The following is a 16,906-nucleotide window of genomic DNA, read 5'->3' on the forward strand; positions in this document are numbered from 1 at the left end:
CGAACTCGGCAAAATAAAAGTATGCAGTAAGCTCCCTCTAGTGGTGGAAAAAGGCAACCAGAATTTTATCCATTACCTCCGAGAAGGGAATTCTGTATCAGAAAATCAGAGCTTAGATCCCAGTAATACATAAGGAAAAAATGCATCAAGTAAATTAGATAAAACTATAAAATATAAATATAAATACAAAATATAGATCCATGTTGTTTGTAGCTTGTGTTCATCATTATACAGAGTTGGAATTGAATCGTGAAAATGCCTTTATGAATAATTCATGGCAGGAGCAATGAGCTATAAGACAGATATTGATCCATTTCTACAGACAGGACTGTAACTCTTTGAAAAGGCTCTAGAATATGATGGAACAGAGGAGCTAAAAATGTAAGACAGAGATAGTGCGAGATAAGGCTGGCAAATCAGCGAATCGGGTGGATCAATGCTCATCTCAAAGTGTAATCATTTCCATCTACCGAGGGTGAATCTGTGGGTGGTAAGGGCGGCATAATGCCACTTACAGTGCAGCGTGGGCATAACCATTCCCCATTTGGTATTTCAGGCAAAGGTGGGTTAAGACAGTGCAAATGGTAGGAGGAAGGGCAAGTGTCACAACACAGGAGCTCCCCTCCATCTTTACAGACACGGCAAAATTCCATATGGTCGTCTTCTTCATCATCTTCTTCTCCTCCTCCTCCAACATCCTCTTCCTCCTCCTCTTCCTCCTTCGGCTCCCACTGGATGCCCTCCTTCTCCTAGAGATACAGAGCCAGTGTCACTATTATTAAGTTCTACATGATCTACCCTTAGTAGATAAATGGCGCACCAATCCCACGTGTTAGCGAAACCGGCTACCCACCAAACCTAGTGATAGAAAGACGCATCCCATTTCAAAGTGTACCCCATTTCCACTTTTGTTTAACCTATAGTTTACAAACATTACATTAGACATGGGATTATGAAAGCTGAAGATGCACGTGGCAGAATATTTCTGCTTCCGCTATGGTCCAAATCCATGGCAATTTCGTGGCAAAATCAGCAAGTGATGGATGTGGATTGTGCTGTGCATTCTCCATGGAATTCACCCATTTACACCAAAGGAGGGAAACAAGGAGTAAAAATCTGCTACATAATTGATCCGCTGTGGATTGGAAAATCTCCCTAATCGGCTACATACAAGTAGATCACTGGCCGTTTAGTAGCCTGATCGGACAGGCCGACCAGAGTTGTGTGCAAGTAGTATAGCATCGTTATCAGCAGCACATCTCCCGGTTACGTAGGACGATGTGCTGTCGAGAACAATGATTTTAATTCTGGCCTGAACGATCCAATCACCCACCAATGAGCCTTTTGCTAGTTCTTCGGATGATCGCCCGCATGCTCATGCAAGCCGATAACCGGCCAAAAAAACACGCTAACGAACGCTCATTCACCATTTTTGAGGACATCTTTGTACCCACAGGAGATTAACAATGAAAGCTTCGATTGGTTGACAGCAAGTAGAGATCTTGAAGAATGTGGCAAACTGTTACAGTTAGTGGCATGGAAAATTGTATAAGTTACTGTAGATTACTATATTTATTGGCTTTATTCAGTTACAGGAATTAGTAAGTCTTAATAAAAATTAAATCTGACCGCTGATTTTTTAGCTCTGTTTCTGGGATAGCTGTTTCAGCTTCCATAAATTCCTGGATGGAAGATTTCTTAGAATCAATATCATTTGATCCAGTGACATCCTGCATATAGTATAAATATGGCGAAACCTCTATAAAAATGGCCATAGAATACAATCAATACGGACACTCCCAGTACACAAAACATGGAGTCCATGTCCACCAATACGTAATAAGATAAAAAAGACAATAATGGTCCATAACTAGAGGGAAGGCATACACAGCCCCCAGAGGAAGCCCATGCGAAACGCACGTTGGGGCTGCAGGTACAGCTCATGTTTTGTGTAGGAATAATGGTAGATTTTGTCTAGGTGTGTGTTGAGAGCAAGGGATGTATCAGAGCTGTTCCTCGCGAGTCCAGAAGAACTGGGTGACAACCCATGTGTGATGATGAGACGATGATGGATTTTAGGGATTATTAGGCTGTTATGGGTATGATATAACGTAAGATTGTTATAGATACAACATGTTCCAGGAACCAAAATATACACAACCTCTCTCACCGGGGACCTACCAAAATAAACTCCATCATCAATATTCATCTGATTTCAGCGCTCAGCGGGAGACAGCCGAGAAGTGACAATGAATCGCTCACTCTTCCAGCTGAGCTTATCTTAAACATCATTTTCCTTCATCTCTTTTTTTTTCAATAAAATATCAAAACAGAATGTTCAAAACGTCTTAAGATAATGATGGAGTCTGTGTGATATATAGTGAGACACCAGAGTCTACACCGTGAATAACGCAGACAGGACGTCGACAGATTCATTCAGGAAATAACAATCCTGGATGGAAATCACAGACACTCAATTTCGGCTAGAAAGTGATCTGTCAACTTATTTCAGTATATGGGGGTAGTACATGGCTCGGAAAGGGGGCTGTTTTAGGAAAATACGGAACTTTTGTAGTTGAAGTGATTTATTTCAGTCCATGGGCACAATACGCTTGATGGTTGCAGTATACACTAGGTGGCGGCACAATACACTTGATGGTTACAGTACTTTTAATTAGTTTACGCACTTATATAGCGCCATTAATTCCGCATCGCTTTACAGACCTCATCACTGTCCCCATTGGGGCCCACAATCTAGATTCCCTATCAGTATGTCTTTGGAGTGTGGAGGGAAACCGGAGAACCTGGAGGAAAGCCACGCCAACATGGGGAGAACATACAAACTCCTTGCAGATGTTAGCCTTGGTGGGGTTTGAATCCAGGACCCCAGCGCTGCAAAGCAACAGTGCTAACCACTGAGCCACCAAAAAGAGCTAACCACTGAGCCACCATACAGTGCTAACCACTGAGCCTCCAAAAAGAGCTAAACACTAAGCCACCATACAGTGCTAACCACTGAGCCTCCAAAAAGAGCTAACCACTGAGCCACCATACAGTGCTAACCACTGAGCCACCAAAAAGAGCTAACCACTGAGCCACCATACAGTGCTAACCACTGAGCCACCATACAGTGCTAACCACTGAGCCTCCAAAAAGAGCTAACCACTGAGCCACCATAAAGCGCTAACCACTGAGCCACCATACTGCCCATGTCAGGCCATTGTTTTTCTTTGTTTTGTTTTCTTTTTTTTATTAGGTTTTTTTTTCCTGTCTACATAAGCATATGAGGACTTATGTTTATTTTTAATTTTTTTTTGCAGGAATAGTTTTATTCTTGCACTTGCACCATTTCATTTACCATATATTTGGAGGCAGAAAAAAAATCTTTGAGAAATGTAAAAAAAATAAATAAATAAAAGGCAATTCTGCTCTTGTTTGTTAGGGTCCATATTTACGCCGCTCGCTGTATGGAGAAAATAACATGCTGACTTTTCTCTGCAGGTCAGTACGATTACATTGATACCAAATTTATAAAGTTTTTTTTATGCTTCCCAAATAAATAAAAAAATATCTTAAAAAAAACATGATTCATTTTCGCACGACAACTTGGCTTTAATATATTGAGACAATTGGTAATGGTCAGACAGACTAAAGACGGCTCTTACGCAGTGTGGACAGCTCCACTTGCCCTCAGGGGCTTTCTCCAGTTCTGGATCCAGGCAGACAAGGTGATAGGCACGAGGACACGTGTCACAAAGGATTATCTCTCCTCCCTGTTGACAGACTTCGCAGTAGTCCTGGTGGTCTGTTTCATATCCATCTCCTTCTCCAACTTCAACTAGATACAAATCAGATTATAAATGACTTTTTTTGATCGAGAATTTTCAATGGGTAACATCGCTAGGTATAATTTATGGCCAATCAGGCTCTAGATAATAGATAGGGGGGTCATAATAGGGTCTTATTGGGGTCCTTAAAAGGGATTCTCCGAAAAGTATCCTTATTGTAACGCCAAAACAGAGAGCAGACGCAAAGGGCGCCTCTTGGCTCTGGAGGACCTGACATTTATTACAAGGACCACCCATTAATTTTATTAGGGACGGTCTTCCCACAGACTCAACTTGATCACTAGGGGGTCTTCGCGTTGAGATATTTTCTACTCAGTTTATTTTTGGAGAACCCTACTAACAAAAGGGGGTTGTCCACTTTTGACAATCCCAAATTGTTACGGTAGGTTCACACGTTTCCTCTGCATCCGAGATCTAAGGGGCAATGTTTCTCCTTGTGGAGAGTGACAAGCCAAGCCTGACATGTCAGAGTAAGGAGACATAAGAGCCATGCATGCACTTCTCTGAAATGTATTTGCATATTTAACTCTTAATTGGTCAGATTATGCTAATCGGACTCTGATCGGAGTTTGATCAGAGTGAGATTCGATTTTCTCGGAGGTGGAGAGAAAAAATAAAAGTCTCCACACCTCCATGCAGTCAATGAAAATGTCATCCAAGCGCGGTCCAATTTTTTTTTCACATACAAATAGACATGAGTGGACGAGTGACATTCAATTCTCGGAGGCAAATCGTGTATTTTGTGATATTTTTTTTTCAGTCCAAGGAAAAAAAAATCAGACATGGACAAAATAAATAAATGAAAAAAGGAGAAAACCCACATAACCACGAGGAGAACATACAAACTCCTTGCAGATGTTGTCCTTGGTGGGATCCCAGGGCTATGTTACAGTGCTAACCACTGAGCCACCATGCTGCCCTAAACATGGCAGTGAGTGTTCTATTTCCCTGCAGCGCCACCAAATGAGGAATTAAGTATTACACAAATGAGCCGTCGATGTAGTGAAGGACAAGACAGGTTCTCAATGAGCAAGAGACTACTCAAGGATGAGGATCGATAACAAGGAGCCTCCTACTAAAAAATAATTCCCTCCTACATAAATGGGGTCTGTGGTTATAGCTATGCCCCATGATGGCTGTTTTGCTGATACCCTAAAAGCACCTGAAAAAAATAAAAAAGAAAAGAATACCAATACTTACTCCTTTTATTTTTCTTCTTCCTTCGTTTTCCTTTCTTTCCTAGACCACCCGAAATATCCGACCGGACAGAGGTGCTATTGATACTTGCGCTGTCAAAGTCAGACTCCTCTCTATCGTCCTCTTCACTCTGGATATACAAGAAGAAATATGTGATGTAAACGGTCAGACTCGCCCCCTATACAAACCTTTAATTTCAGCTTTCTACTATTGATTAGTCTGATGAAGGTCTAAGAATTTGGAAGTAACGTTGGCAAATTGTGGACTGGATAAGCGGATTGTGACAGTGGCTTATTATGTAAGATATATTATGTAATTATTAAATTACATTGAGGCTGTCTTTATTCATTGTGGGACAGAGAGGAGCACAAAGAGCCCAATTCATCATTTATGGGGGGGTTTAAAGTAACTTTTCTTTTGTTTTTTGTCTCGACATTCTACAAAACAGGGCACACATTTCATGAAAAAAATGCTTTATATTTTTATTGTCACAAAATTTAAGTCAAAATTCCCCGCGTAGATAAAATCACTCCGGGGAGGTGAACTGGAGCGCATTTGTCCAAAAATTTGACTTTTTAAAAAAGGAAACCATTAAAAGGAGTATTCCCATCTCCAAGATCCTATCCCAACGTGTAGTAGGTGTAATAATGATTATAACATTAGCAAAGACCTTCAATTAGAAATGTAGTATAGTTCTTCTGATTCGCTTTGTCGCTTACCCCATGTGCAGGGCATTGTAGTAGCTTAGATATCCATGGTTACGAACACTAACATCTAACTGTCCCTATATGAGTGGTCATAACCATGGAAACCCAAGCTACTACAATGCCCTGCGCATGGGGTAAGCCACACAGCTAATCAGAAGAACTATACTACTTTTCTGATTGGAGGTACTTGCTAATATTATTATTATTATTACACCTACTACATATTGGGATAGGATATTGGAGATTGTAAATCCCCTTCAAATCCAGCCCATAATAATGAACACAAAAACAGGAATACGCTTAAAAAATAGACTTTAAAAAAGTGCAAATTAAAAGAATAAAGCGCAAATGAATAAACAAAACAAATGAAAAAAACACCAAAAACTAGAGGAAAAAAAGCACAATAAAATAATAAACTGGGACCAAAGTGTCTATTATTTTACGAAAGTATGGCAATGGGGCACCTCGCTGACAACCGTTATGAATGTACCCTATCAATTACTTGGTGGCCTATAAAATAAAGTTTTGAAGAGAATAAAAAAAAAAGTTAAAAAAGTTTTGTGTATACAAAAACTACGCCAACTTATGTGTTCCTGTGCATTAGACAACAAACAGGGTGAGCTATAGTCTGCATCCCTGGAGACATAAAAGGTTTGCACAGGCGCTGCAAACACAAAACGGTAAAACGAAGTCTAATTTTTATTGTTGCTTCAATTTTTATTACGTTTTTTTTTTTTTTTCCAGCCACGTTTAGGTACTTACCGAAGAACCTTTTCTCCTTTTGTTCACCATTCCTCCAAATTTAAACTTGAGGTTTGCAACTTTCTTCCCTTTTCCTTTCTTTTTAGAATCTTTGGATTTATATTTTTTCCTAACACCGGGCCCTGGACATCAGACATTGCAGAGTTAGCAGTAAAAAAGGAAGTATAGTATAATTTAGAAATCAGTTGTTATTATAATACATGCAAAATAAAGGTAGGAACTTGAAAACTCAACATTTAGATTAACTGATAAAAAAAAACAAGTAAAGAAATAAATTAAAATGAACGAAAATTATACATACAGTGGGGGGAAAAAGTATTTGATCCTTTGCTGATTGTGTAAGTTTGCCCACTGACAAAGACATGAACAGTCTATAATTTTAAGGGCAGGTTAATTTTAATATTGAGAGATAGAATATCAAAAATAAAATCCAGAAGATCACATTGTATAAATTTAATTGCATTTTGCAGTGAGAAATAAGTATTTGATCCCTCTGGCAAACAAGACTTAATACTTGTTGGCAAGCACAGGAGTCAGAGGTTTTTTGTAGTTGATGAGGTTTACGTACATGTCAGGATGATTTTTGGTCCACTCCTCTTTGCAGGTCATCTCTAAATCATTAAGATTCTGAGGCTGTCGCTTGGCAACTCAGAACTTCAACTCCCTCCGTAAGTTCTCTATGGGATTAAGGTCTGGAACTGGTTAGGCCACTCCATGACCTTAATGTGCTTCTTTTTGAGCCACTCCTTTGTTGCCTTGGCTGTATGTCTTGGGTCATTGTCTTGCTGGAATACCCAGCCAAGACCCATTTTTAATGTCCTGCGGAGGGAAGGAGGTTGTCACTCAGGATTTTACGGTACATGGCTCCATCCGTTCTCCCATTGATGCGGTGAAGTAGCCCTGTGCCCTTAGCAGAGAAACACCCGCAAAACATAATGTTTCCACCTCCATGCGTGACAGTGGGGATGGTGTTCTTTGGGTCATAGGCAGCATTTCTCTTCCTCCAAACACGGCGATTTGAGTTAATGCCAAAGACCTGAATTTTTGTCTCCTCTGACCACAGCACCTTCTCCCAAATCACTCACAGAATGATCCAGGTGTTCGTTGGCAAACTTCAGACGGGCCTGCACATGAGCCTTCTTGAGCAGGGGTGGCTTTGCGGGCACTGCAGGATTTTAAACCTTTACAGCGTAATGTGTTACCAATGGTTTTCTTGGTGACTGTGGTCCCAGCTGCCTTGAGATCATTAACAAGTTCCCCCATGTAGTTATAGGCTGATCTCTCCCCTTCCTCATGATCAAGGATACCCGGACAAGGTGAGATTTTGCATGGTGCCCCAGATCGATGTCCATTGACAGTCATTTTGTATTTCTTCCGTTTTCTTACTATTGCACCAACAGTTGTCTCCTTCTCACCCAGCGCCTTACTTATGGCTTTGCAGCCCATTCCAGCTTTGTGCAGGTCTATGATTTTGTCCCTGAAATCCTTATAAAGCTCTTTGGTCTGGCCCATGTTGTAGATGTTAGAGTCTGACTGATTAATTGAGTCTGTGGAAAGGAGTCTTTTATAAAGGTGACTATGTGAGACAGCTGTCTATAATGCAGATAACCAGTTGATTGGGAGCATCAAACTGGTCTGTAGGAACCACAACTCTTTATGGTTGGTAGGGGATCAAATACTTATTTCTCACTGCAAAATACATATAAATTTATATAATTTATACAATGTGATTTTTTGGATTTTATTTTTTATATTCTATCTCTCAATGTTAAAATTAACCTACCCTTAAAATTATAGACTGTTCATGTCTTTGTCAGTGGGCAAACTTACACAATCAGCAAGGGATAAAATAATTATTTCCCCCACTGTAACAGGAGCATGAACATTGCTTTTAATTAAAAAAAAATGAAAAAAAGTTCAAAAACTTGATAATGAATGCAGGTATTAGCAATAACAAAAAAAGGAATTTCACCTCTTATTGCCACCATAAACGCCATGAAGATCATACCTTTCCCCTCCTTGGTCTTTGCCTTTCTTATAGGAGGAGGTTGAGCAGGTGGCAGAGGAGCAACTAACAGCGGAGGAGCAACTGTCACAGTTTCAACTGCCGCCGCGACAGCCGCAGCCGCCGCCGCTGCCGAGCTGCCCTTCAGCGGGTTATTGGCACTGAATTCTCGCCATTTGGCACCCAGCACGGTCATCATCTTGGACATGGGAATCTTAGGGTTCTTTTTTGCTATTAAAGGTCTAAAATTGATATAAAAAAAAGTAAATATCATCACATGGAGGGAGCTAAGGGGTCTTAATGGGGTTGTCCTCTTCTGGACATTCCTTTATTAATGGCACCAAAATTAGAAAAAAAAAATCTCCCCTCCTGGACCAGAGTGGCTCCGCCAATCTCATCATACAACCACTCTCGCCCACCTTCCTGCTTGATAAGGGGGCAGTGCGCTCATGCTTAATTGGCAGTTCGGACCACTGGCATGGTTGCGCTATTGGCCCAAACTATATAGTTTCCGATGTTGCAATCAGAGTCAGTTTTGCCTCTCCAGTATCAGAAGAGCACAGGGATACTGAATATGGGTGGATCCAGGCAGCTGTAAGAGCTGCGCTCTTGGCCTAGGACACTGGCCACCGCTGATGAGACTACAGAAGTGGCCGCTAGCCTAAGCAAAAAGCAGTAAAACGATAAAATTAAAAATCCCTCCCTCCTTTAGACTGGAGAGGATTTTTAAAAACAAGTAGATTGCAAAGTTGGTATTTTTTTAATGGTCATTTGTGATTTTAGCCATTTATGATGATGAGATTAACCCTTTACGTATCATTCATGTGTATATACTTTATGTCAATCTTTTCCCCCCAAAAAAAATATAACTAGCACAATATGGGGACCTAAACGTATCAATTCATTTAAATCTCAAGTCATGGGACATCCTAAGCAATCCCCCTGTACCTAGGAACATCCATAATACCATCCAGCACCACACATTTTAATAAAATTAGCATCCTCCATGCCTTTTTTTAAAGAAAAATGGAGGTTCCAGCATCAGGGTCTTCATTAAAAACATTTTTAATTACAAAAATAAATTTCAGTTCCAGAGCCAAAAAATGGCTAGCAAATGTGCTTCAGACAGGTGTCCTTATTCATTGTAATGAATGCAATGACTAAGGACGCCTGTTCAAAACAAGTGTTCTAGCCATTTTTCAGCTCTGGCATTGAGACAGTGACTTTTTAATTTATTTTTGTAATAAAAAAGTTTTTTTTTAATGAAGACCCTGATTTTGGAATCCCCTTTTTTCAAATTTGACCCCACTTTCTTGCGGCACAGCAAGTTCCTCTGCGTTGACGCTTCATAATTGTGTGAGCTGATCCTTTCTATTTAACACCTTTTTAATGGTTCAAGACAGTTGTAAATACCTGAGAAACTGGCTGAAGGCCTTGTAGTTAGTCAGTGTATGGTAGTCTTCCTCAGAGAAGGAATACTCTACGTTGTCCAGTCCCCATTCCTCCATCAGCTGTGCCGAGGTCTTTGGCTCCTTTACGATAAAATGGAATACTCTTAGAAAGTAATATACAGTGCCTATAAATCGTGGCAACTCGTGGCTGCACGGCTGTGACTTATGGCTTCAAATCTATGGCTCGTGCTGTGTTCTGGTAGCCCTATGACACACATTGGGTCCTCGGTAACATTTGTTCATAACGTTTTTCTCTACAACAACTTTAACAAGGAAAGAGAAGCTTATGGGAAAATCGCATATAAAAAACCTGATTGATAAGATTGAAGAAAAGAAAAAAAAGAGAGTTCCATCAAGTCCAACTCATAATCCAACAGTGTTGGTCCTGAAGAAGGCAAGAAGGCAGATGGCGATTGTCCCATATAAGCGGAGATAAAGCCTTCTTGACTCCAATTATTTAGCCTCAGCTTGTTGTAAGATATAAATATGATTTAAAACAATTTCAGACATATTGTAGAGACATATCAGAAGTTGTCTCCATTGGTGAAGGTACAACCACCAAGACTGAGCCATAAGAGCCATAATAAAAAGGGGTTTCTTGTCCAACACTGACTGGTTTTCTCAGCTTTAAGTCTATGGTCTGTTTTCAACTGCCCTGAAGGAAGCCAGGCGCCAATACAAAAAGTCCATTCATGTCAATAAACACTTAAAGTGGCTGTCTCGCGAAGACAACCCTTGTCCAAACGTCCTACTACGACATCATGGACGTCAGTCCTTCTGTGTAAGCTATGTAAGAGTAGTCCCAGTTCTGGTAGACTTCCAAATAATACATTTATGACCATCAGTAATATCACATTTGCCCTTCTAAAGGGGAAATGTCTAGATGTCCGTTGACTCTCTTAGCAAAATAATTTGTTTGCCAGGTGTGCCAAAACCTGATCAGTCCCCTTCTATTGAAGATATAGAGCAAAACGCTGTATATTTTGGCTGTGGGACCCAATTACTATGATAAAAACTCAAAAAGCTACTAAGGGGCGCTCACCACCGATATAAAATCGCACCACTCTTCCTCTAAGCTATCGGGAAACGTGGTTTCATGCAAAATGGCTGTTAGCCAATACGTCTTCGTATCCCTCTTCTAACATGAAGCCAGACTGCAATAAAGAAAGACATATGGCGCAGTGCCTGATAAACCAAAAAAGATGTGGCTTCACCAGGGAACGCTATCCAGAAACCCTTCAATTTTATTTTTTTTTTTTTTTTGGGGGGGGGGGAAATTATTATTGAGTAAGTAGCTGTAGACTTCTTCGGAATAAGCTACCTTTATACACGTTTCTTCATTGTCTTCGTCTTCTCCATCTTTCTTTTTCCGTTTGGATTTCTTTTCTTTCTTCTCCTTCATTTTTTTCTTCTTTTTCTTATTGGGGGCGTAGTCACTGCCGTCACTTTCTGACTTCTCCATCCCCACCTCCTCTTCATTTTCTGACAGCTCCTCATCACTTCCCTGAAAGAAAATTATATTTAGTGTAGTCAACCAGACGAGAGATGGCCCAGGAGATATTCAGTGATGACACTTCATTTCTATGAAAATTACTATATTGGCAAAAAAGCCTCCACTGCAACAATAGCGGATGTCATAATAATGGAGTTTCCCCAAACATCAGACCAGCATTTCCCCTTATCGGACTTAGGAGGGCAGTAATTGTTTCAAATCATCTGTGGACACTGAGCTCATGGCTATCAGAGGCATAACTACAATAGGTTCATAAGCGGCAATCACACCCGGGCTCCGGAGCCCAAAGGGCCCAAAAAGTCCCTTTGGCCTATATGAAAAGACCAATACTATTAAAGACTTTCAAAAATTGAGGGGCCCGTTGGAGCTTTTGCATTGGGGCCCATGATTTGAACTGTTGATGTGTCGTCACTCCTACTGCTTAAATAAAGAGACCCGTGCAGAGGCGGGGATCTGATTCAGGACCCAGGGGAAGAGGTCGGAGTATCTACTCTGCTATTTTGGGGTCCTGTTTCTCAAAACCACTTTAATTTCCAAATAACACCAACATAGACCGGTAATACAACTTAATGATTTTAAATGGTTTCTGGGATCCTGCCCTGTTACACCCCAAAACCATGGGCTGCCATTTCCAGGAAGGAGAGGTGAGCTATTTTCTACTTACTTCTTACAATCTAAAGTGAAACATCACATTAGATTTTTTTTTGCAGTCCTATGTAACACCTTAAACCTTTCTCCAAGAAAATTATTGTAATTACACATTTTGTAATACTCCTGTTTATTTTCTTTGCATGTATTGGAGCAATGCAAAAAAAAACTAAGAATAAAATGAAAATTGGACATAATTTCCCACAAAACCCCAAAAATGGGCTGGACAAAATTGTTGGGACCTTTCCAAAATTTTGGGTAAACAACTTTGTTTCGAGCATGTGTGCTCGGTTCAAACTCACCTGTGGAAAGTAACAGGTGTGGGCAATATGAAAATCATACATGAAACTAGATAAAAAGGGGAAAAGTTGACTCAATCAGTGCATTATGTGTCTGTGTGTGCCACACTAAGCATGGAGACCAGAAAGTGTAGAAGAGAACTGTCTGAGGACTTGAGAACCAAAATTGTTGAAAAATATCAATAATCTCAAGGTTATAAGTCCATCAGCAAAGATCTTGATGTTCCTTTGTCCACAGTGCGGAACATAATCAGTTTACAATTCATGGCACTGTACCTAATCTCCCTGGATGTGGATGCAGAGGAAAATTGATGAAAGTTTGCAACGCAGGATAGGAGACCAAGGAGGACAGTACCTAGAATCAAATATGGTGGAGGTTCAAAGATGCTTTGGGGTTGTTTTGCTGCCTCTGGAACTGGGTGCCTTGACTGTATGCAAGGCATCATGAAATCTAATAACCAAAGGATTTTGGGCCCCAATCTTGCACCCAGAGTCAGAAAGCTGGGTTTCCGTTCTAGGTCATGGGTCTTCCAGAAGGACAATGACCCCAAACATACTTCAAGAAGCACCCGAAATGTATGGAAACAAAGTTCTGGAGAGTTTTGAAGTGGCCACAATGGGTCCAGATCTAAATCTCATTGAACACCTTTGGAGAGATCTTAAAATTGCTGTTGGGAGAAGGCGCCTTCACATATGAGAGACCTGGAGCACTTTGCAAAAGAAGTTAGATCCAAAATTCCAGCTGAGAGATGTAAGAAGCTTGTTGATGATTATAGGAGTGATTGATAGCAGAAATTTATTCCAAAGGGTGTGCAGCCAAATATTAACTTGAGGGTGCAAAAATTTTGTCTGGCCCATTTTGGGGGGGTTTTGTCCAATTTGCCTTTTTTCCTCGTTTTTTTGTGTTGTTCCAATACACACAAAGGAAATAAACATGTGTATAATAAAACGTATGTAATTGCAAATTTTTCTAGGGAGAAATACCGTACTTCATTTTCTGTTAGAATTTCAAGGGTTCCAACACTTTCAGCCATGACTGTATATACATAGATGTATACACACAACTATATAGGAACGGTAACACCCCGTTGTCAATGTATTCATTAAATTTCCAGGAGGAATAACAGAAGAACGGCACAACATAGAATTCTATGAAAAGATGCCAGAGAATTGTTCTATCCTGAAAAAAAGCAAGTAATTTACTAACTACAACATACATGAAAAAGAGGATCGACGCTCAGAATGCCATGGCTTAAATCCCACTGATTACTAAACTAATATGTGCAGGACCTAAAAAAGTCCAAACAAGGTCAGCGATAGAAATGACAGACATTAAAGAAGTCATTTAATCCCAAGAACATTCTGTTCCGGTAAAATACATTCACTGAGTCTACAATGAAAATGTCACACCGAGGAATATCGTCATTTCAATTTTATTTCGGGCACAGTTATCTTAGCTGGAAATGCAGACTCTGCCCCCATAAATGTTTACAGCCCTTCTACTTGGAGATCACGAAGCTTGGAAGTGTCCAAAAGGGCTCACTGGTTTTAATTGTTTACTGTTGTCCAAAAAAGATTGATGTAGTCATTGAGTCAGCAGGGAATGATGGGAGATTTCAGCTTTGCAGAATTATAAATGCAGCTCTGGAGTATATAATTAAAACCTACAAGAGAAAAAAGTAAGCAATGCTTGTAGGTTTTAATGTTTTGTGGCCAATGTGAACATGCGTTTAACCTTTGCATGTGTACCAACTCAAGTTAAGCTCAATTTTTGTGTTTTTTAATCTGGAGTATATAATGCAGGCTGTAAATTGAGAAACAACATGCACAAAACAACTACATTTTAGCTAGGCTCTTTTACTGTCCTGTTCATACCAGCGTTGCGATATCTTCTATTAACGGAAACCATACAGTTGTGGCCAAAAGTATTGACACCCCTGCAATTCTGTCAGATAATACTCAGTGTCTTCCTGAAAATGATTGCAAACACAAATTCTTTGGTATTATTATCTTCATTTAATTTGTTTTAAATGAAAAAACACAAAAGAGAATGAAGCAAAAGGCAAAACATTGATCATTTCACACAAAACTCCAAAAATGGGCCAGACAAAAGTATTGGCACCCTCAGCCTAATACTTGGTTGCACGACCTTTAGCCAAAATAACTGCGACCAACCGCTTCCGGTAACCATCAATGAGTTTCTTACAATGCTCTGCTGGAATTTTAGACCATTCTTCTTTGGCAAACTGCTCCAGGTCCCTGATATTTGAAGGGTGCCTTCTCCAAACTGCCATTTTTAGATCTCTCCACAGGTGTTCTATGGGATTCAGGTCTGGACTCATTGCTGGCCACCTTAGAAGTCTCCAGTGCTTTCTCTCAAAACATTTTCTAGTGCTTTTTGAAGTGTGTTTTGGGTCATTGTCCTGCTGGAAGACCCATGACCTCTGAGGGAGACCCAGCTTTCTCACACTGGGCCCTACATTATGCTGCAAAATTTGTTGGTAGTCTTCAGACTTCATAAAGCCATGCACACGGTCAAGCAGTCCAGTGCCAGAGGCAGCAAAGCAATCCCAAAACATCAGGGAACCTCCGCCATGTTTGACTGTAGGGACCGTGTTCTTTTCTTTGAATGCCTCTTTTTTTCTCCTGTAAACTCTATGTTGATGCCTTTGCCCAAAAAGCTCTACTTTTGTCTCATCTGACCAGAGAACATTCTTCCAAAACGTTTTAGGCTTTTTCAGGTAAGTTTTGGCAAACTCCAGCCTGGCTTTTTTATGTCTCGGGGTAAGAAGTGGGGTCTTCCTGGGTCTGCTACCATAACAGTCTCTTTTCATTCAGACGCCGACGGATAGTACGGGTTGACACTGTTGTACCCTCGGACTGCAGGGCAGCTTGAACTTGTTTGGATGTTAGTCGAGGTTCTTTATCCAACATCCGCACAATGTTGCGTTGAAATCTCTTGTCAATTTTTCTTTTCCGTCCACATCTAGGGAGGTTAGCCACAGTGCCATGGGCTTTAAACTTCTTGATGACACTGCGCACGGTAGACACAGGAACATTCAGGTCTTTGGAGATGGACTTGTAGCCTTGAGATTGCTCATGCTTCCTCACAATTTGGTTTCTCAAGTCCTCAGACAGTTCTTTGGTCTTCTTTCTTTTCTCCATGCTCAATGTGGTACACACAAGGACACAGGACAGAGGTTGAGTCAACTTTAACCATGTCAACTGACTAAACCCACTGGTGCTTCTCCTGGGTTACGGGGCGACGGGTATGGGCAAACTCTCCAATAGATTATTGCAACATATCCTTACGGCGGCCAGATGCCTGATTGCGCGTCTTTGGAGACAGCCGAGTCCCCCTTCGCTTCAGATCCTCCTTAGACGGATCATGGATGTCAGAAGGATGGAACACCTTACAGCCTTACTAAATGACTCGGTGGTGCGCTTCCAGGCAATATGGTCCCCGTGGGATTATTATGCAGCGGGATCCGACCTGTAGTGCGACTGAGTTCGGATTTGATTAATCGATTTAACTGAGGTTTTTCCCTTTTTTTTTTTTCTTCTCTTTCCTCCCTTCCTTCTACTCCTTACTGTCTTGTCTTGTCTTTGTCATTTACGTCTTTGTAGAATTAAGGTCATTGATAGCCTTACATCGTTTATATCGTTTATTGTTCATGCATACTATACAGAAACTAAATACTTGTACGACCCTGTTTTGTTATACAATGTTTAATAAAATAAAAATGTTATGGTTAAAAAAAACAAAAACATGTCAACTGGCTGCAAGTGTGATTTAGTTATTGCCAACACCTGTTAGGTGCCACAGGTAAGTTACAGGTGCTGTTAATTACACAAATTAGAGAAGCATCACATGATTTTTCGAACAGTGCCAATACTTTTGTCCACCCCCTTTTTTATGTTTGGTGTGGAATTATATCCAATTTGGCTTTAGGACAATTCTTTTTGTGTTTTTTTCATTTTAGACAAATTAAATGAAAATAATAATAACAAAGAATTTGTGTTTGCAATCATTTTCAAGAAGAAACTGAGTATTATCTGACAGAATTGCAGGGGTGTCAATACTTTTGGCCACAACTGTAAGACTGTATGCACATGTTAAGTAGTTGCAAAAATGTAAACTGCAAATATTCAACATGTGAACATACCCTTAGGCAGTACTGGATTTGTCATATAACAGATCAACAGCACCCGATGGAATCCAATGACTTCCGTCATGGTGACCCTTGTTTTAATGAAGCTAACGCTAACAATCTGAAAAAAAAAAATCGGTACTGTAAGTCTATGGGTCTGTAAAAAAATCGGACAGCACTCGGATGCCATACGTTAGATAGGAAAAGACAGAGAAACTTTTTTGCTTGTTTCTTAGGCGAGAAAAACTAACCAAATTAAACCAAACTCTGACAGTAAAAAACAGACACTCTGACCAAACTTTGATAAAAAAAAAAAGCACTGATA

The 16,906-nt window shown here is 40.3% G+C and overlaps 1 protein-coding gene across 19 annotated transcripts in view; it reads right to left on the bottom strand.

Moving 5' to 3' along the window:
* Window positions 1-16,906, bottom strand: part of CHD5 (chromodomain helicase DNA binding protein 5) — a 167,185-nt gene that overhangs the window by 77,760 nt on the left and 72,519 nt on the right. For 14 of the 19 annotated variants that reach the window (XM_077250360.1, XM_077250358.1, XM_077250347.1 and 11 more), the window contains exons 3-9: window positions 11,292-11,474; window positions 9,933-10,051; window positions 8,487-8,761; window positions 6,515-6,636; window positions 5,049-5,175; window positions 3,666-3,838; window positions 516-749 (exon numbers count right to left, since the gene is read on the bottom strand). In XM_077250360.1, coding sequence (XP_077106475.1) covers window positions 516-749; window positions 3,666-3,838; window positions 5,049-5,175; window positions 6,515-6,636; window positions 8,487-8,761; window positions 9,933-10,051; window positions 11,292-11,474 — 1,233 coding nt within the window. The remainder of the gene's footprint in view (window positions 1-515; window positions 750-3,665; window positions 3,839-5,048; window positions 5,176-6,514; window positions 6,637-8,486; window positions 8,762-9,932; window positions 10,052-11,291; window positions 11,475-16,906) is intronic. The other 5 variants (XM_077250361.1, XM_077250353.1, XM_077250363.1 and 2 more) reach the window with 1 other exon arrangement.

This window comes from Ranitomeya variabilis, chromosome 4 (assembly GCF_051348905.1).
Source record: "Ranitomeya variabilis isolate aRanVar5 chromosome 4, aRanVar5.hap1, whole genome shotgun sequence".
NCBI classification, from domain to species: domain Eukaryota; kingdom Metazoa; phylum Chordata; class Amphibia; order Anura; family Dendrobatidae; genus Ranitomeya; species Ranitomeya variabilis.